We start from the raw sequence: 22,012 nt of genomic DNA on the forward strand, positions 1-22,012 counted from the left end.
GGCCTTTGGTTGATGAGTATGGAAATTTAATCCAAAACGATAGGGATATTGCAAATGTTCTAAATAACTTTTTTTCCAGTGTGTTTAACGATAACTGTATCTCAACAGTTGACACTAACAAGACACAAGCTATTATACAGCTTGAGGATTTTGTATTTTCCAGGGAGGAGGTTTTATTTCATTTGAAAAAGATTAAAGCAACTAAAGCTCCGGGACCAGATAATATCTATCCAAAAATTTTAGTTGAATGTGCAGAGGAATTAGTGGATGTTATTTTGAATATTTTCAATGCTTCTTATAACTCGGGGACGGTGCCAGAGGACTGGAAGCTGGCTAACATAACGCCACTCTTTAAGAAGGGGTCTAAAGGTATTGCTGGGAATTATAGACCTGTAAGTTTGACTTTGGTGATTTGTAAGATTTTTGAAACTTTGATCAAAATTAAGATCATGATGTTCTTAGAGACTAATAGTCTGACTAGTTTGCAGTATGGTTTCAGGAAAGGTAAATCCTGTACTACTAATTTATTGCATTTCTACGACAAGGTTACCTCAGCTTTAGATAACAAAAAATGTGTGGATGTTGTTTATATTGATTTTCAAAAAGCTTTTGACAAGGTACCGCATGTTGCTCTTCTCAGCAAGTTAGCTGACATTGAAATAGGAGGAAAAACTTTACTTTGGGTTAGAAATTGGCTTACTGGTAGGAAGCAAAGAGTAGTTGTGAGAGGAAATCATTCTAATTGGAGTGATGTTTTAAGTGGGGTTCCTCAGGGATCAGTTTTAGGGCCTCTTTTGTTTATTATATTTATGAATGACATCAATGAAAATATTTCTGGAAGCATGAATTGTTTTGCTGACGATGTAAAAGTTATGGGGATTGTCAAAAATGAAGAACAAGTAAAACAGCTGCAAGAGGATTTAGATCATATTACTAAGTGGGCAGATAAATGGGGTATGGCAGTTCATGTAGGGAAATGTCAAGTGTTACACTTAGGTCATGGAAATAAGCGTATGAGATATCGTTTACAGGGTTCAGTCATAAATCAGGCAGAAAATGTTATGGATCTGGGTGTCTTTATAAATCAGGACTTCAAGTTTAGTCAACAGTGCAGTATTGCTAGTAACAAAGCCAACAAAATGCTTGGGTTCATCAATAGATCTATTTCAAACAAATCTAAGAAAGTTCTTCTGCCTTTATATAGGAGTTTAGTAAGACCTCATTTGGAGTATGCTGTTCAGTTTTGGTCGCCTTATCTGAAGAAAGATATTTTTGTATTGGAAAGGGTTCAAAGAAGGGTAACTAAATTAGTAAGGGGACTCTCAGATTTAGATTATGATACCAGACTTAATAGGCTTAACATGTATAGTCTGGAGCAAAGGAGAGTCAGAGGGGACATGATTCAGTTATTTAAATTTATCAAAATGAAAGATGTAAATGGATTAAATTTTTGCGGGGAAAGCAGGACAAGGGGTCATTGTTTTAAGCTATTTAAATCTGAGGCTAACTTGGAAATCAGGAAAAACTACTACTTTAGCAGGGTCGTGGACACTTGGAATAGCTTACCGGAAGAGGCGGTAATGAGCAAGGGAGTGGATAGCTTTAAGAGGGCCATTGATCTTCATTGGGGACTAATTAATTGACTAGGACCAGCCTAGCTGGGCCCAGAGCCTGTTGCTGGTCGTCACATTTGTATTTGTATTTGTATTTAAAATGCTTGGGTTTGTCAATAGATCTATTAAAAAAAGACTAAAGAAGTTTTTCTGCCCTTATATAGAAGTTTGGTAAGACCTCATTTGGAGTATGCTGTTCAGTTTTGGTCTCCTTATCTTAAGAAAGATATTAATGTATTGGAAAGGGTTCAAATGCGAGCTACAAGGCTAATAAATGGACTTTCTCATTTAGATTGATTCCAGGCTTAGAAGGCTAAAAATGTACAGTCTTGAGCAAAGAAAAGACTGAGGGGACATGATTCCGTTGTTTAAATTTATTAAAATGAAAGATGTTATGGGGCTGAAGTTTAGCACTGAAAACAGGACAAGGGGTCATTGTTTTAAGCTATTTAAATCTCAGGCTAACATGGATATTAGAAAAAATTATTATTCTAGCAGGGTAGTGGAACCTTGGAACAGCTTACTGGAAGAGGTGGTAATGAGCAAGGGAGTAGATAGCTTTAAGAGGGCCATTGACTTTCACTGGGAATTGTAAATTGACTAGGACTAGTCTAGCTGGGCCCAGAGCCTGTTGCTGGTCGTCACTTTTGTATTTGTATTAAAAAAATCACATTGATTGATTAAATATTGAGCTCTAGGTAGTAAAAATGAGTGGGAAAACAGACTTTCAAATTAAATAATTCCAAAACTGCTATCTGCATTGACAAATGTTTTAATCAGTTTTTCATTCAGAAAATTTTCTGTACCTTATATATATATTTCAAAATTTTGCACTGAACAGTATATGACATGTAAGTTTAAAGCATGTGCTGCAGAAGTGGTCCTAGACAACAACAGCAGCTATGGTTTAGTATGTTTCAATATATAAATAAACAATGGTGGATCCAGAAAGTTTTCAAGGCAGGGAAAGTTAGATTTTTGAACTGACCTCTTGCTACGTATCTAATAAATACATGCTCCGGGGAAGGGGGGGAGGGAGGGGGGGGGAGAGGACTGCCACAGAATTTTTATAAAAAAACAACTAAAACATGGAGATTTAGCCAATGAGGTATCCAAAATTGTTCTTTTCCTTTTCCTTTGAAAGAGGTTTTCAAAAATTGCATTTTAGAACTTATAGAAGTCGTAATAATTCGGAGGGAATAATTTGAAAATGCCTTTCCCTACTACTATCTAAAGTAGTCTAAAATTTGCTTTTTGAACCTTAAGTTTCAAAAAATTACCAGAGGATAGTCACTGCACCTCCTTATCTTTTCCCTAGCACTACTTAAGATGTCTACAATTTTAAGGCTTAAAAATTATTTTTTTCAAAATGATTGGAGGATGACTACCAGTCTTTTTCTCCTAACATCATCAAAGATTGTCAAAAATCGACTTTTAGAAACTTTAACTATGAAAAGGTTCTGAAAGGGTGATTTGAACTGTATTCCTTGTCCTAACGTCATCAAAAAGTGCCTACACTTGCATTTTAGGACTTCCATTTGGAAAAATTACCATTGCAAGGTAGGGGCATGTGTGGGGCGGTCGCCACCATCGCCCTCTCTTCCATCCATCGTTGGAAATAAATGTAACAAATTAGAAGCCAAATTTATATATTTTAGTTTTCAATCTAAGAGAAAAAACTTCCCTCCAAACTGTATTCCCATCTGGACAATTTTCAAAGGGGATACCTGTGAGATATTTCGGCGGGAATCAAATCATCTCCTTCTGAATTTTTAGTCTCTATAACTGCAAAGCAAAACATAAAAAATGTCCTACTTGATCAAGGTTAAATATCATGTTTTATGTTAACAAAAGAAAATTACTTTACCAACACAGGCTTTTTCATTCTCTTCAGCAGCAAATCCCATATCACATTCACATCTGTAACCTCCTCCATAGTTGAGACACTGTCCATTTTCACACAAAGCAGGATTTAAGCTGCATTCATCGACATCTAAAATAGTTTACTTTGTTAAGTTCAATCATTATATATTGAAACTCTTATTATTATTACACATTCACTTGAATCTCAATTATACTACTTCTTTACTTTAATTAGACAGAAGAATTACATAATTCACCAATTAAAAGCTGAAAGATTTTGTCTACTTGAAGTAAAAACAAAATATAACAAATAAATCACCTTTTATCCTCTATTAAACACCATAAATTATAACAAATGCTGGTTGTAAAATATTTGAAATAATTTTAATTTTCTAAGAGATTTTATTTCTCAGAAATTATAATTTACAAAGATTTCCCCCACATAGTTTGGCTTGAATGCATCGGAAGAAATACCTACTTAATTAAGTTCATTAAATTTAAATTGCATTATAAAGCAAAAACAACCCTTAATTTATGTTTTTATGCAAAAAGAGAGAAAGAGCAAATTTTGAAGAACAAAGCATCAAACACACATCGTACACCATGTATCTCAAATATAAATGTATGAAAAGTAATACAAAATAAATACCTCTACAAGAAAAACCATCTCCAGTAAAGCCACTGTCACAAGAGCACTGGAATGATCCCATGGCATTGACACAGGCAGCATCCGGATCACACCCACCATTATCTCTAAGACATTCATTCATATCTGCAATTGAAGAAATAAACAACAGTACATTAAAATAAATGAGCAATGAACAAATAAACCAAATTCTTTAATTTTAACTGCAAAATTAATGTACAGTATTTCGTTACAACGTCACAAAAATATACAAAAGAGAGACAGTATGCCACAGAATAAAACTCCAAACATAAACCCGAAAAACTTGAGTTGAAAATTTTGCAATATTTGAGCAAGTACTCTGCTCATTTAGATGATGTTCCCAATGAATATCTCACACATGTAATTAATGAATGTGTAGAAGTAATAAAGTCCTATCTATGAAATAGTCAAGTTCAAAATTCAGAACTTCAGAAGTAGGTGAAACATGAACAGTCCTGATTAACAAGAGTGTTTAAAAACAGAATACTTTTGATTTTGGAGAAGGAGAGCATTTATGAAAAGGGAAAGAGACTGAAAATGGTCTGAAAACTACACTGTCGTGAGAAGGTAAAGGTCAACTTTTTCAACAGCAAATTTTTAACCCCCCCCCCCATTATTGACATCTATTGTACAAGCTTGCTTATTTGGTTTCCGCTGAAAATAAAGCACAAAAAAAAGTCAAAATTTAACATTTCAATTTTGTTAGTATGGAAGGCAAAACGAGTTTCTTTCAAATACAGTAGATTCTCTATTTAACGACTTTCAAGGGACCACAAAAAATCGTCCTAAAGTAGAATGCATCCTTAAATAGAAAGCTTCTAAAACTACAGTGGAGCATCTGTGACCGTGAAAATCAATCTTTAAATAGAGCATCTAAACAGAGAACCAACAGAATCTCAAAAACTCATTTCTGCAGATACTATTGTTTACCTTCCCACAGCAGTTTGAACTTTCAAATTTTTGAATAACATTTATAGATTATAATTAACAAAAAATTTAAACATACAATAATATTTCACAAGTTGTGGACACTTCTTGACAAAAGCACTTATAGACTAATAAATATTTATAGACCTTTTAGAGTAAATGACCAAATATTACCTCTACATTCGAATCCATCACCTCTAAAACCATCCAGACAAATACATTCGTAGCTGCCTAAAGTGTTAACACAGTCAGCATGTTCATCACACTCACTGATTCCTGTTTCACATTCATTATCATCTGAAAAATGCACATAATTAGTATTTAGGAGTTTGAGCATCATAAGATGAGTAAATTCTAAAAATACATATGTAAAACTACTACCTGTACATCCTTGTTCATGGTCTTTGACAGAATATCCAAAATCACAATGACAGATATAGGATCCTAAATTATTTTCACAACGACCATTGAGGCAAACATTTGGGTTCAATGCACATTCATCAATATCTACAATAAAATAGCAAATACTTCAAAATAAACAGTGACAGAAAAATAAAAACTTTTTAATTGTAACCAATATCTTAATATTTGAATTTTCTCAATAACTATTTATAAGAAAGGTTAAAAAAAAAATCAAGTGATTTTTTTTCGCAAAAGCAAATTTTTTATTTACTTCAAAAATAATAAAATATTTGATTTCAATAGACATTCCAAAGTATTAATATAAGTTTCTAAAATTTACATAAGCAAAAATATAGACGAACAGAATTTTAGCAAGGCAAATTTATATTAGAGAAATTATACATTTTTACTTTCATGCATGTATTTCACAAAATGTTTTAAAAAGTACTTCACAAAAAAAAAAAAAAAAAAGCTTACCAAGGCAAGATTTACCATCAGGTGATGGCCTTAATCCACCGGTACACTGACAAGTATGGGATCCAGCATAATTTGTACATTTACCACCACTGCAAATATTGGGAATATCTTTACACTCATCAATATCTGATTAAAACAAAGAATGAAAATTTTGTTATCCAACTAAAGTATTTATAATTAAAATATTTTGTCCAGTTGCACAGAAACTAAAGAGAAGAGAAAATATAACCATTTGAAATACTTAGAATTAACAAATAGTAATCAACAATATTTAGACGCACAAAATTAGCCGATTACTGCACACATGTGTTTCAAGGTTACAGGGAACCTCTTTTTCAATGAAAATAGTGAGCTTTAGGATGAAAAGACATTCGGGTGCTTCAAATTTGTACTTTCATTTTAGTATGCAGCTGTTTAATTGCAGATATATAAATACAAACATGACAATAAATAAATAAATAAAAAATAAATAAAATAAATTAAAAAAAAGGAAAAAAATAAACAAATAAATATTTTTTTAAAAGTAATAGATTAATAAAATGAATTCAGAAGATATTTATAAGTTAAATTTCAAAATTAATCAAACTATTTTTTAAAAAAAAAAGTTTACTATTTGTAATGTGTTCTAGCCACTATCATCATCTAATCAACACACTAAACTAAATTATATTATTCATGTTTTAAATTCTTTGCAATGTTTTAGACACATGCAGGTTTTAGGTTGACAGGATTTAAGAAGGTTGACTGTACATATTTGAGTAGATCTGCACACTTGTATAATGAAAAATAGTTTGCTGCTAAGATGAATAGAAGACATAAATAATTCTTGTAATTACATTCATTGCTATCAATTCAAAAACTATGAGACGCATGAATGACTTTTTGCAAAAATATAACTAAAACAACATATACAGGGCCATTCCACCGTCAGATGCAGGACAAAAAAAACGCTTAAATTTCATTAACATTTCATCATATCTCTTAATATAAAATGAAACAGGGATAAGCAGTTTTTTAATCTTTACAATTGATACAAAAAAACTCCTGACACAATTATATTTTTCTTAAACAATTTTGTTATTTAAAATAAAATTTATTTACATGCGTCACATGCAAGACATCCTAAGTTAACCTCTGGTAACTTGCTTATGAATAAGCTAATATTTTTGCTCTATTAATACAGCAATGACAAAACAAATTGTAGATTTTGAAAGTTATGGTTCCAACATAAAGGAAACGTATCTCATAAGTTTAGAAATAATTATCTAAACCATAGAAAAAAAAATTACATGCCCATTCCATTGAAAATGATCATTTTGTCTTGCACGTGACGGTTCCTATATTTCATAAAAGGGAACAAATTTTGAAGAAAGTTTTTGCTTAAGAAGTCACACATGCGTTTGTGGTTTCTTAAGCAACATAATTTTGTTCATCATCCTTTTAAATTCATATTTTTTATGAAATATATGAAGCGTTACGTGCGGGACAAAATTACCGTTTTCCGTGGAATGGCCCTACAGTCAGACATAAATTTAAAATCCAAGTGTTAGCTAGTATTTTATTTTAAAAAGTTCAATGCTCTGAAAAAGGTATTTAACTTTTCAGTATTAAGTATGACAGATGAAGACTAAGAAAAAACCCCAATAATCCATATAAACAAAAACTGAGAATATATGTGTGCGTGTATGTTCCCTATACAAATCCACAGTTTTAGTCATTTCTTGACCAAATTTGGCAGAGAGGTGCTTCTGCACCAGAGAAGTGTCATAAGGGGGGGGGGGGGGGGGGGTTCAAATTTTGATTTTAGGACCCAAAAATGGCTTTTTTTACCAAAACAATTATTGTATTTGTCTCGATTTAAGTTTCATTTGGAAGCTCATGAAAAATACACCTCTTAGAAGATTTTTTTTTCTATCGAGTTGGAACTACCAAAGTCCTAAATAAACAAAGAAAATAGCTATAAGCCTTTTTAAGTAAGAAAAAATCAATTTTAAATTGGATATTTCTTGTCTGCATGAGTTCAGTTTTAATTACCGTGAACAAAATCATTGAGAAGAAATATCTACTGCTATTTTTTTTCCCTCAAGTATGAACAAATATATTATTTCTTTTGCTCTGAGGCTTTTCCTACAATGGAGGATATAAAAAATTTCCGCTTTTATTTTTTTGGTTATTTATTATTATTTTATTGTATTACCAGCAGAAAAGAAACAAGGGTTTTAATTGTACTAATGAGGATTGTGTTTAATCTAATCAGGAGTTTTAGATTTGCTACTAACATTATTTAAGAATGGTTGTTGCTAATGTGGATTTTGGGGGACTGACATCTTTTTTCTAATGAGGACTTATTCAAAACACATTCACTGAACTATTCAAAACACACAAGTGATACCAAAAGCAAACAAATGTTACCTTCACAGCTGGTTCCATCTGGCATAAGTTTATAGCCTTCATCACAATCACATCTGTAGCTACCTGGAGCATTTACACACTGAGACTGACAACCACCTTTTCTGTTTGAACATTCATCAATATCTAAAAATTTAAATATTTTGTGAAACCTTATATAGGAATAAAATTAGATGTAAATACTTGGACTTAATTAATTTATGAGTTTTTGAAATTCTGATCAATATTAGATGCCAACTTCAAATTTCAAGACAATTAGGTAAAATAACACACTAATGAAAGAATGCAAGTAAAACTTTGCAGGAAATGGGCTAAAATTATGGTAATGTGTAAAAACAATTATCAATTTTTGACCAAATTAGAGAGCTAAGCTGTGAGTAGTGAATATTTATTTCTTTATTATTATCATTATTATTATTCTATAGTTCTAGATGAGTTGAAAGTTCATATGTATACATATAGACTTTTTTAGAATTTCTTTCAACAGCAAGAAATTCTTTCTAAAACTAGAACAGAAGGAAAAACCAGTGGCGGCAATTCGGTTTTCCCTCCTCGATTCTCCCCTCACTTTTTATGGTGAATTTATTTATTTTATTTTCCAATTTAGGAACGAGCTAGAAATTATTAAAAAAGCAGAAATGTTAAAATTCTCAGAATATAATTATTTGCTTTATGTTGTATATCTGTTTAAGAAACACTATTTGGCACAAGCAATCACTCGTAGTTTATGTATTCATAGTTTAGATATAAATATAAATTGATTGTTTAACTCAAACAAGCCATACCCGTTAAATGAAATTATTGCCAAGTGTTTGCGACACCTCAAAATACTTTGGGGCAATGTAAGTCTAATACAAGGGGGGGGGGGGCATGCTGCAGACTGAACCACTGAAATTTTTAGGGGGGTTGCATTGAGCAGCATTTTTCTCATTTGGAGGGGGGGGGGCGGCTCTAGCTTTTGGGGGGTCTACACAATATTTAGGAGGGAGACGCTCTTGAGGGAGGGGGCCTGTTAATACATGTCTAAGTGTTTCTTCAGGGAAAATTATGTACAAAAGTCCTCAAATCCTTAAGCAAATGGTGAGTTGAGTTGTTCGATTTACATCAGTTTCCATTTACCGTAAAACCGTACTACTTTAGACCAATGTTGCAACTTTAGACCATTGAAAGAATCCGTTAGTGTGTGCCATGTCGCGGTCATTGAAGTAAAGCTCAAGTCTTTAAAAAAATTCAGTAGGTTTGCAAGTGTTGTATAGTGAAGTTCATGTTGTTTACCCCAAGCTCCAGTGTTATCATTCTCATGACAACATTCGTTTGTGTTGGGAGGTTTTTTGAAATTTTGCTCTCAAAGTCTGCTTTGAAACCTATATTTGCCGATTGAATTCTTTGAAGAGGTAAATTGATTACTTTATTACTTAGGTATCTAAGATGATTTAGCCTTATTGGCAAATCCTGTTGTTGCTTTGTTTACTTGTCGTTTCGAAGGAAACAAAATACGGGAATTCGAGTAGCAACTTTAGATCACCCATTTTTACTATCGTTTGTCAATATTTTGTGAACAATTTTGTATCGTCTTGAGCAGTTTTAGTTTTTGGTTTTTCTTTGGTTTTAGACATGAATCCAACGTAAAGAAAGAAGATAGGTGGCTGTCCTTACCTCAACTATTTGCTTGAACTGATGGAAAAGGTGATCCAAGAAATCAGGAGTAACCAAATTTCAACAAGGCAAAAAAGGGCAAATTTTGGTGTTGGAGGAATGGTTGGCCTCATTCCTCCAATGTTTTTTGGTACAAAACAAAAAACAAATTATTGCAACAACAAAGAAATCTGCCCAATTGGGACAAAATTTGTATCAAGCCCCTGTAAAAAATGATAAACAAAAATGCCCTTGTAAAAAAAATAAAAAAAATCTAGGAGCAGGTACCTACTAATTGCTTTTCATGCTATCTAATATTCATATTTATACATCTGAATAATAAAATATTGTACTTTTCACTTGATTTTATTTAAAAAAACCTGAAATTGAGTCAAAAACTTAAAAAAAAAATTATAAATCGGAAGAAGTAAGAAAAAAAGATTTTTTAAAAATTTTTTGCAGTGTATGGGATTGGAACAGAAGGATCTATGCATTGTAACTTTATGGGAGCGTTTTAGCGATGCATATCAAGGAAAATATGAGGTGGTCTAAAGTTGTCACCACCATGTGCAAACTTTATACCACTATATAAAAAATTCCCCTTTTTTTGTGTGTAATTTAGGATTTTTTTCTATGCATCACTCAGATCCCGAAGTGGTTTTTTGAGGGGAAAAAGTAGGAAATAAGGAATCAAAAATTAAAAAAGTAGAAAAAAATCACTTAAAAAAGTAGAAAAAAATAGGAAGAGATAGGACTACACACACACTTCAAAACGACTGACAATAATTAGTATGAAAAATAAACTGGTAGAACCAAAGATATTAATTACAAAAACATGAAAGTAAAATCTAAACAAACCTTTCACCAATACAGTAATAAAATTTTTGTGAAAAAATAAAATGCAATATAGCAATCGCAAAAAAAAAAAAAAAAAAAAAAAAAAAACTCCTATTTTGGTGCAATAAAACCATTTTTGTTAAATATTTGTTTTGTCAAAAACGAAAATATTCCTTCGAGAGCATCCATTTATCATTTAAAAATACTAACACTTTCAGTTCCTGTTATCATAAACTATGATATAAAAACAAAGCAAATATTAAATTAGTTTTAGTTAAAAATAGTCAGCAGCTGACATGCATTCTTGCATAAACAGAGGCAGATGTTTGAATTTGAAGAAAAAAAAAGGAAAACAACTGAAAATGCAGAACTAAAATAAGTGTGTTCTTAAATATGGGACATAAAATTTATAATAAAATAATTAAACTAAATAAATAAAGAAATAAGTCAATTAAAGGGTTTGTACTATGTTATTTTTAGCATTCAACATACATTTTTGCTTCAGGCATGTCATTTATGGGGGTCAATTTCTCCCCTCCCTGGCTTTGGAAAATTAATGCTTAGCTATTCAAGTTTGTGCGGTTTTTGTTGTTTTCAGATAAAATTTGCATTCAGTATACATCCTTCAATAGCCACTTCCGGGGGGGGGGGGGGAATGAAAGTGACGGGCCAGTTCTAATTTTAATCAAGCAATAAAAACGAATATTCTTTTAATGGTTTGATAATTTTTACCTCCTTCTTGTTCCAAAATTTTTGTCACGAAAAAAAAAAGGGAAACATCCATGCATGGTAAACATAACATTTTTATCAAGGACAAAGATCAGTTACTAATGCTTCTCTGTGCATAAAAGGGAAGGCATGAAATTTATCTCAATCCTCACCATACAACAAAAATATTCATTCGGAAATTGTTCACGAAATTGAGAGTGAGGGGGGAGCACCTGGAATCAAATGCCTGCATATATCTCTTTCTCCCCCCTCCCTTTGATCAGGCGCACTAAGTACAATAACTTACAGTAGATACGCCGCATCGGTATAATTGTCACACCCGCAAAAAGTAAGAGTCTGTCAAAAAATTTTAAATGCTCAGAAATGTCGCATTGTCATAAACACAGCACATAAAAATGATGAGCAACTCCTCAATATTAATGATATATCAGAGTAGAAAATACCCATTAAAAAAGGAAAAAAAAATACATATTAGTTTGTGGCTCTATCTCCCAACTTTAAAAAATGTGAAGAAATAAAAACAAATATCGCATTTAAATTGATTTCTGATTTTTCTCCAAAAATAGGGTACGTTTTGCCCATCCAGGTTTTGCCGGGTTTTTTTTTTTTTGCAAATACACTCTTTGGAAAGAAAATGAAATTTTATAAATTTTATAATCATGTTTACGATATAGAATGAACAATAATCATATTAATGTTCGAAAAAATTTAGTTTCCGCGATTATTTTTGAAGTGGTCTGCTTTTGCGAATTTCTGTTATCTGTCGCTTTTATGCTGTACTAACATCAATAAAATATGTACAGTGTACAAGTTTTTCATTTTTTTGCTTCCTTATGTTCCTTTTAAGGTTTTACATTGCCTTTCTGTTTAAATAGAGCTCCATTTCACTTGTAATCATAAAAAAAATTGGCAAAAATTTCGGTTTTTCCCGCATTTTTTGAACAGTCCGCCGTTTACTTTAATTAAAGCTTCTAATTGACAGGTAAATAATATATAATTGCATCAGAATGTCAGAATGTGCCAGTATTTTTTTTAATTTTTAGTTTCGTTAATACAGTAGGACTGAAGTCGGGGGCGATAAAAAGAAAAGTCGATCATAAACGCCGCAACGGCAAAAAAGTCACTTACGAAAATTTAACTTTTAAACACGCAAACGCCGCGGCGTTCCTTCCAGTAAGTAATGTAGTCAGTCAATGAAAAGCTCAGGATCTGCTTGATTCTTTTGCTTTTCAAAATTGAAACATGTAGAAAATTATCGGTGCGGCATTGTAAAAATAAGAATCAATGCACAATTAGAAGTGCTATACTAAAGAAAGAAAAAGTAGGAAAAAAAGGAAAAAGTAGGAAAATAAGGAGAGAGCTCTAAAAAGTAGGAAAAATAGGAACTCTTCGGGGTCTGATCACTCCACCGCTGAGATGTATAGTAGTGTATGGATAATTTCTCAACCTTTTTTGGCGAAGAATAATGAAAGTATGAAGAAAAATACACATAAAGTAGTCTAAAGTTGTACGGTTTTACGGTATACTCTCAAAACCAGCCCTAACAAGATTTTGTACTTTTTTTTCTTTTCATTTTTTGTTGCCGCTAAATGTCCCATGGCTTTTAGTTACTCTTTTTTGTGTCCCTCCCACTTATGAGCCACAATCCCCGCCATTGTGAAAAATTGCTAAAACTGTACAACGATACAGTAATACTCCACAATTCATCAGATATTCAAAATATGAGGCACTTTTTTCTTCGATAAATATCTCTTTTACACAAGAACCCTCCATATTAACCGTACCTATAATAGGGAAAATTTCAAAAATCCCAAACAGATAAGTTGTCATCAAGTAACTTCCATTAAATCTTTAAGCTGGTAGGTAACACACACGCCCATTTAATTTGAACAGCATTGCTGGATTTAAGTGCTGGCTTTGTGAACAATTACTGCTGTGTACATTAATATATTTAATGGCTGGTAAAGATCAAGAATAGTGTTTGAAATCATTCAGAGACTCAATAAAAGAAACGGTGGATGAAACTTTTATCATAATTAACTACGGGTCCCCACTTTCCTCAACCCCACTTGTGTTAATGATTAACATTATTGCCATTAATTAGTTACATTAACCATTTAATGGATAACCAGAGTCAGACTATGACTTTTGAAAGCACTCCGCACAAACTGTATTTGATGCCCCCTCCCTTCCCCACTTTTCAATGTAGGGAAGTAGTAAAATACTTTGAATTTGGAATTTGTGAATAAGGTTCTGTTTATTTTTTATTTAATATTTATACTCTCAGCCCAGCTTAATCGGGTAATGGATAAACGAATACCCCGCTTATACCAATAAAACTTCCCGGAACCGAATATTTCTCGATTGACATAATGTTAAAAATCCCCGCTTAATCAAATAATTTCCCCAGATAATCGAATAATATTGATCAACATTCTCAAAAAATTTTCTGAGAAAAATTTTATGAGAAACAAGTTAAGTAAGAACAATTATTGACCTAAAAATATAAAACACTATTTTTTGCCATCAACCGGCGAGAAAACATTCACATTACATCAAGACATTTCTTCTATTTCTTTTGTCGTTGCCATTACAAAAAAACACCTATAAACAATGCAATCAACAATTAAATTAAATAACATAAAGAAATATACACATTTCAGATGATAATAAATTGACAAAAATTAAATGTAAAACAGAGGTAGACGAGTAGGGGAAAAAAAAGAGTTAGAAAAGTATTCCCAACAGACCTTAAACAAACAATCCACTATTATAGAAATTTTCAAAAAAATAATATGCTGAAAAAAGACGCCAAAACAAAGATTTCATCATTCAAGTTGTAAGTTACTTTTTTATAATTTTTGTGAAAAACTTTTTACCAGAAACATTATTATTTCCTTTATATAGATATAGATATTTGTTTTTATGTTTCAAGACAAATATTGTCAATTTAGAAAGGTAAAGAAAATTTACCCGCTTAATCGAATAATATTTCTTGGAACTGACGATACTCGATTAAGCAGGGCCAACAGCTAAGTGCAATATGAAAAAACTTCATTTTTTAAAAACTTAAATTACTGGTTTGGACTAAGTTGGTGACTACCAACTTAGGGGTCCTTAGCCTGTGCCTATGCCATAATCAGGCCCTGCTAATAGCTTTACAGTTTAAGAATCCATTTAAAAACAAATTTGTTGTTTAGATGCTTTTTTCATCGACAAAAAACTGGCAACTAGAAAGAAAGAATGGTGACTAGAAAGAAAAAAAAAAGTGGTGACTTTTACTTACCACTGGCCATCAGATAAATTTCCCAATTTTGAGCTTTAGCTATTGGTAAACGTAATTGTTTTAAAAATAATTATCATTAAAATTTCCCCCAAAGAAATGCCTTGATTATCTTTGCAACAATAATTATAAAAAAGAATGCTAACAAAAAGTCAAACAAAGTTTCTTTTTATCAAATTTACTTACAAGTACATGCAAGTTAATGTAAATAAATTTGATAAAACCAAGCTGGGTTATTCAATAAAATTTTATCTCATTAACATACACACTTGAATTTTAAGATGGAATGATATGTAAAAATAACCCAAAGTTTTGACTTACCTTCGCAACTGGTATGTTGCGATGTCTGTTTAAATCCATCATTACAAGTACATTGATATGAACCCATCATATTTTCACAAACTCCATTGGAGCATATTCCGCTAGTTCGACTGCATTCATCAATGTCTAAACGTCAGAGAAAAACAAAAAAATGCTTAACAGGATACGAAATAAACTATAAAGCCAGTAGAGTCACTGCGTGTGTGTGTGGGGGGGGGGGCGTACTAAGTGTCACCTATCTAGGGGGTGATACTCAAAATGAATTTGCAAGTTAATGAAAAAGATAAAAACTTTAACTTTGAAAGTTTCCTTGAATATTTTAATTTATCAAGCAGAGTAGTATTACTATAGGGAGAGGAGGGAGCTTTAGGAGTTTCAAATAGTTCAGAGCAATTTTGTAAAGTGGTGTACCTGTTCTGCTGTGAGAAAGTAAAGTGCAGTATCTGCAAATTCTCTTTTTTTTTTTGCATTTTTGTAATTTATTGCACTTTAGCTTTATCGTACATGCTTGTTTATTTGGTTTCCGCAGAAAATAAAGCACACACACATAAAAAAAGAAAAAAAACCCCCACCAAATTCCAACATTTCTCTATTGTTAGTATGGAATCCAGAACACATTTCTTCAAATGTCTGAAAAACTCGCTTCGCCAGATGCTGCGCTTTAACCTCCCATGGCAGTAGGGCCGGATTTGGAAGTGTCGAGGCCCTGGGTTAATGAAGGAGTGGAGGACCCTAATCAAGGTTCAAAAAGAACATCATATTTTCGAAAATATCCGATACTTTGATATATATCCGAATTATTCTGATATCTATGTATATATCCGCTATTTTCAACCCATGAAAGTTAGGATATTTTGTAAAAATTTTATTGTGGGGGCACCTTTGTTGTAGAGGCCCCAGGGCAGTAGCCTCGCCTGCCCTCCCCTAAATCCGGTCCTGCATGGCAGTATTACATGGATGCTTCCCTTGCCAAATCAAAAAACTCCATAAAACAAGAAGTCAAGAAAAGTGATGAAGAAGATAGTGCTATCCATAGGAGTGAATGGGCCCTCGTGTGACATTTTCTGTCATCTCAGATCAGGAATGTACTGAACAAAAAGTTTAATATAAATTCACATTCTAAGCATTGGTTAAGCATTATTGAAGCAAAAATGAGGATTTTTTTTAAACAGTGGAGTTAATCAATTTGGCAACTGGGGCATCCACATATTAGTAACATAGCGTACTACATGTTTCAAAACATCAAGCACATAACACTCCTTACGAAGAATTTGACATATACTTCAAAAACATTACAAGGAAGATACATACCTTTACAAGCTCGGCCATTAGGTGTCAGTTCATGACCAGGAGGGCATTCACATCTGAATGATCCAGGGGTATTTATACAATTTCCTCCACGACACAATCCACGAATCCTTGTGCATTCATTAATGTCTTTACATTTTTGAAAAATTGAAGACAACATATTATAAAAAAAAGAAAACAAAACAAAATTAGCATCACAAGAATCACTAAGGTAAACACAATATTAGTGATCAGCGCTTCAGTAGTGGCCAATTTAAGGTTTATATTTGAAAAAATGAGATTCCAGGTTTCCCAATGGATTCAAACGTACAGGAGATAATACCTTCTGCAATCCAATTTTTTCAAATATAAACTTTGAAGTGGACACTTCCGAAGCACTGGTCACTACTGGTGTGTTTACCATACATATTTTTTAAACACTTAACTTTTCAGATTGATAAAAAATGCATACTTTTCTGCACATTTAGTTTGTTCACATTAGACTAATTATTGTTTTTTTCACTTTATCAAATATTAGAGATGGAATTTAAATGCAAATTATAGAAGTATAAAGCAATTTTATACTACGAGGCGTATTTTTGAAGCAAGTTCCGTTTTGATATAAAAAAAGAACGAGTACAGATAGAGCAAAGAAATTTATTGCACAAAAATCTACCATCCTTACGCTATTTTTTGACATTGCTCCCGTGATTTTCCAAACATTTGTCATAGCGTGGTACAGGTTTTTGTATATCTATTCATAGAAAATTGCCGCCTGTGTAGTCAACCATGGGATAACATGTTCTCTGAGCTCATTATTGCTGTTGTGCCACAGACCACCTTGGAAAGACTTTAGATGCCGAAACAAATGAAAGATGCTGCGAGCGAGGTGAGGACACACCAGAGGATGTTCAAAAACGCCCCAGCCAAAGCCCTGAAAGAGTCCTCATGGTTGACTAAACGGGCGGTAACTTTGTACGAATAGGTATACAAAAACCTGTACCATGCTATGACAAATGCTTGGAAAATCACGGGAGCAATGTCGAAAAATAGCGTAAGGGTGGTAGATTTTTGCGCACTAAATTACTTAGCTCTATCTGTACTCGCTCCTTTTTTATATAAAAACGGAACTTACTTTAAAAACACGCCTCGTACTTCAAATTCTCCTATGCCGAAAATGGCTGCCTCCCATACAGCAGAGCTCTGTTATCTAATCCACTATCTCTAGTCAAAGTCAAACTACTTTGGTATGTGTTTCTTCAATCAGAAACATGTAAATTAAACATGAGTAATATGTTCGTCTTAGTCCCCCCCCCCTTTTTATTGCCAAATGACTTCAGAAACTTAAAAGTTATTCATAAAGAGAGGCTTATAAGGGCGAGAACTTTTCTTACTGCAGAGAATTCTGGTATAAAAAGACCCAGAACAAACCAACTGCTCCAACATCAATAATGATTTTGTAATATTAGATTCACATCTCTTGCATTTGGCTAGTTTTAAGCAGACTAAAAAGATGAAAAGTAATGCAATAATTTGCTTCAACCAGAAAAGGAAAGCTTAAAGTCTTCATATGTATATCAAAAATGTTAAATTATGATTGAGAACAGCTATGAGCAACAAATGCTTTCATTTAAACTAAAACCCCTTTTTCCAGAGTTAAAATTTTTCTGAAAGATAGGAGCTGTGATTCGATTTGATCACATTTAAAAGCTACAATATAAAATCTTAATTGCTTTGGTTAAACTCTGTTAGCAATTACATAACACTGTAGCAATGACTTAAAAAAATGTATTAATTGTTTTATTATTGTTTGAATAAAGAAAGTACCAACCCATGCACATTTGCATCATCATGACATCTTCATATCCTTCATTACAGTCACATCTAAAAGAGCCAGCAGTATTCCTGCATGTACCATTTGCACAAACACCATGTGCTATAGCACATTCATTTATATCTAAAAAATATACATAACTTTTGTAATAGACAATAAAAACGCTTTAAATTTTCATAAGAAGTAAACACAGGCAATAAAAATAAAATTCTACTTAAAGTTTTTTTCAAAATGCATTTTTTGCTCTTCAGCAAGGAAATAATAAACAATTTACATAAAAAGTAGTCGAAAACTTTGTACTGCATAGTGAATAAAATATGACAACGTATATAAAGTACAAATTCAAAATGAAAAAAGGTTAAAAAACCAGCAAACAGCTGTTTCAGCACTCTAAAATACAAGTGCCATCATCAGTGCAATTAAAAACGAAGACAGGTTCAACCCGACTAAAACACAGTCGAGGCGAACAATTGGAATGAGAGACGAGTTGTAAAAGATATGAGAGCAGTACCGGAAACGATGACGTCAAGGTTACGTCAGAACTACAGAGGACAGTTGCACTCAGGAGAAAACGTCACGGACAAAAAATAAATCAAATAACAGACTTCCAAACATTAGGAAAAGGGGGAGTGCTAGACAAATCATTGACGATTAAATTAGCATTTTTCCATATGTGATATGACTCCCAAAAATCTAAATCATGAATGGACGAACACTCGTGAATAACTTTGGCGGAAGAAAAAATAAAATTATGGCCACAAGACCAACAATGTTGAGCAATAGAGGAGCGTTTGAGATCCTGTTTTTTGACGTAATTTTCGTGTTCTTTTATCCGGAATTTGAGGGATCGTCGAGTCTGCCCAATGTAGGCCAATTTACACTGGCAGGAAACACTATAAATGCCCCATTTGTCAAGGTTCTGAACAGGGTGTTTAAGCTGTGAAAATTTTAATTTATTAACAGGAGAAAAAGTGACGGAAAAATGAAACTTTTTTAAGATTTTGGCAATTTGTAGACTGATTTTAGGAAAAAAGGGTAAGACAACGGAACTCGAATAGTTCACAGGAGCAAGTGTTTGATTTTTGTTAGCTGAGCTACATAGCTTCTTATAAATGGTATCAATAATATCTGATGTGAATCCCCGATCAACCGCAATACCTCGTAGGTAATTCAGTTCTGATGAAAGTAAATTGGAATTTGAACAAATGGCTAAAGCACGGTAAATAAAAGATCTAAAAGCAGCCAATTTTTGTTTAGGAGGGTGAACGGATAACTTGTGGGGGGGGAGAGAAACAGCAAAGGGTTTACGGAAAACAGTAGTTGTAAACATATTGTTATGACGAGTGATGGACACATCAAGAAAAGAAAGTTGATTTCCAGATTCCAATTCAACAGTAAATTGAATATGTCGGTCAATAGTATTTAGGATGGATAAAAGGTTATCAAGGTCACTGACAGACGAGTCCAAAAGCACAAAAATGTTGTCAACGTACCTGACGTAAAAATCAAATTGTATAATTTTAAAAAATTTAAGTTCGAAATAGTGCATGTACAAATCACTTAGAATTGGACTCAAAGGGTTGCCCATAGCAAGACCTTCAGTCATACGGAAAAAATTACCGTCGAAAACAAACGTGTTTAGTTTTAAGCAAGAACGTGTTAAATTGCATAATTCATTGATCTCAAAATCGGAAAAGTGATGTTCAGTTAATCTCATTTTAAGGCAGTCTAATGCACCTTCAACAGGCACGTTAGTGAAGAGTGATTTTACATCAAAAGAGGCCATTCTATGGTTATTTAGCTGAAAAATTCGAAGTTTGCGAACAAAGTCAAGAGAGTTCTGAACAGTAAAACAATTGCTGGAAAGAAGAGGTGAAAAAACGGAAACTAAAAATTTGGCCAATTTGTAAGAAGCACTACCAATGTTAGAAACAATGGGACGGAGAGGAATGAGTGGTTTATGCACTTTAGGCAAAGCGTAGAATCTGGAACATTGTGCAACAGAAGGAATCAAGCGTTTTTTGTGAAAATCTGGAATCAACGGAGATGACTTAATGGCGTTACTGATAGTTTTTAATTCTTTACCACAAGGATCTTGTTTGATTTTTTCATATGGCCCGTCTAAAATTAAGTTATTGCATTTGTTGATATAATCTTTTTTGTTTAGAACAACAATTTGGCCCCCCTTATCAGCGTTTGTAATGACTAAATCAGAGTTAGCACATAAATCTCTTATGGTACGAGTTACATTATATAGCTTGTTGTTATGGAACTGTGAATTGAAGTTGATGTTGTTAGAAATGAGATGACGGAACTTCAATTCACACTTGCTCCTGTGAACTATTCGAGTTCCGTTGTCTTACCCTTTTTTCCTAAAATCAGTCTACAAATTGCCAAAATCTTAAAAAAGTTTCATTTTTCCGTCACTTTTTCTCCTGTTAATAAATTAAAATTTTCACAGCTTAAACACCCTGTTCAGAACCTTGACAAATGGGGCATTTATAGTGTTTCCTGCCAGTGCAAATTCGCCTACATTGGGCAGACTCGACGATCCCTCAAATTCCGGATAAAAGAACACGAAAATTACGTCAAAAAACAGGATCTCAAACGCTCCTCTATTGCTCAACATTGTTGGTCTTGTGGCCATAATTTTATTTTTTCTTGCGCCAAAGTTATTCACGAGTGTTCGTCCATTCATGATTTAGATTTTTGGGAGTCATATCACATATGGAAAAATGCTAATTTAATCGTCAATGATTTGTCTAGCCCCCTTTTCCTAATGTTTGGAAGTCTGTTATTTGATTTATTTTTTGTCCGTGACGTTTTCTCCTGAGTGCAACTGTCCTCTGTAGTTCTGACGTAACCTTGACGTCATCGTTTCCGGTACTGCTCTCATATCTTTTACAACTCGTCTCTCATTCCAATTGTTTGCCTCGACTGTGTTTTAGTCGGGTTGAACCTGTCTTCGTTTTTAATTGCAGATGATGGCACTTGTATTTTAGAGTGCTGAAACAGCTGTTTGCTGGTTTTTTAACCTTTTTAATTTTGAATTTGTACTTTATATACGTTGTCATATTTTATTCAATAAACAATTTATTGGCATTCAATATTAATAGTCAAAGGAATTCTCTAACTAAACACACCAGAGGAGAAAAGTCATTAACTTAATTTTTTCTCACCCACCAGTACAGTTGAGGCCATCAGAATCTTGTGCAAATCCAGGATTACACTGACAACTGAAGCTCCCAACAGTGTTTCTGCATCGACCATGTTGACAAATTGAAGGAAATTGCACACATTCATTAATATCTGAAAGTAAACCACTAACATTTAGCTAAGTAAGTGCCAGTTAATATAATAAGTAACGGAAAATACCATTATTTATTATATTAACTGGCATTATTTATTATGTAAATGTAATGTTTATTGGTTCAAATAAAATGTGTTTACGAATTTCCGTTAAGTTATAAGAGAGATACACAGTGAGAGGAAAAAAAAGAAGAAAAGAAAAAGTAGACCACAATATATATATATTTATCACAATGTTATATACTACCACAATATATTTCTATTTTAATACAAAAGCAAATTACCTGTTACGAGTCCTGGCTCAGCACGTCCTCTGCCATCATAAGCATAACCAAATCCTTTGACACAAAGTTCATTGAAAGCCTCTACGTAAAAAGCATAATAACTGAAACATACTGCAAACCCTCACAAAACAACAT

The 22,012-nt window shown here is 32.9% G+C and overlaps 1 protein-coding gene across 1 annotated transcript in view; it reads right to left on the reverse strand.

Moving 5' to 3' along the window:
• LOC129224910 (fibrillin-2-like) overlaps positions 1-22,012 on the reverse strand; it is a 201,630-nt gene that overhangs the window by 59,576 nt on the left and 120,042 nt on the right. The window contains exons 22-32 of the mRNA XM_054859456.1: positions 21,914-21,958; positions 21,468-21,599; positions 18,282-18,407; positions 16,475-16,600; positions 15,164-15,289; positions 8,362-8,484; positions 5,950-6,075; positions 5,452-5,577; positions 5,245-5,367; positions 4,126-4,248; positions 3,481-3,606 (exon numbers count right to left, since the gene is read on the reverse strand). Coding sequence (XP_054715431.1) covers positions 3,481-3,606; positions 4,126-4,248; positions 5,245-5,367; positions 5,452-5,577; positions 5,950-6,075; positions 8,362-8,484; positions 15,164-15,289; positions 16,475-16,600; positions 18,282-18,407; positions 21,468-21,599; positions 21,914-21,958 — 1,302 coding nt within the window. The remainder of the gene's footprint in view (positions 1-3,480; positions 3,607-4,125; positions 4,249-5,244; positions 5,368-5,451; positions 5,578-5,949; positions 6,076-8,361; positions 8,485-15,163; positions 15,290-16,474; positions 16,601-18,281; positions 18,408-21,467; positions 21,600-21,913; positions 21,959-22,012) is intronic.

Source organism: Uloborus diversus, chromosome 6, assembly GCF_026930045.1.
Source record: "Uloborus diversus isolate 005 chromosome 6, Udiv.v.3.1, whole genome shotgun sequence".
NCBI classification, from domain to species: domain Eukaryota; kingdom Metazoa; phylum Arthropoda; class Arachnida; order Araneae; family Uloboridae; genus Uloborus; species Uloborus diversus.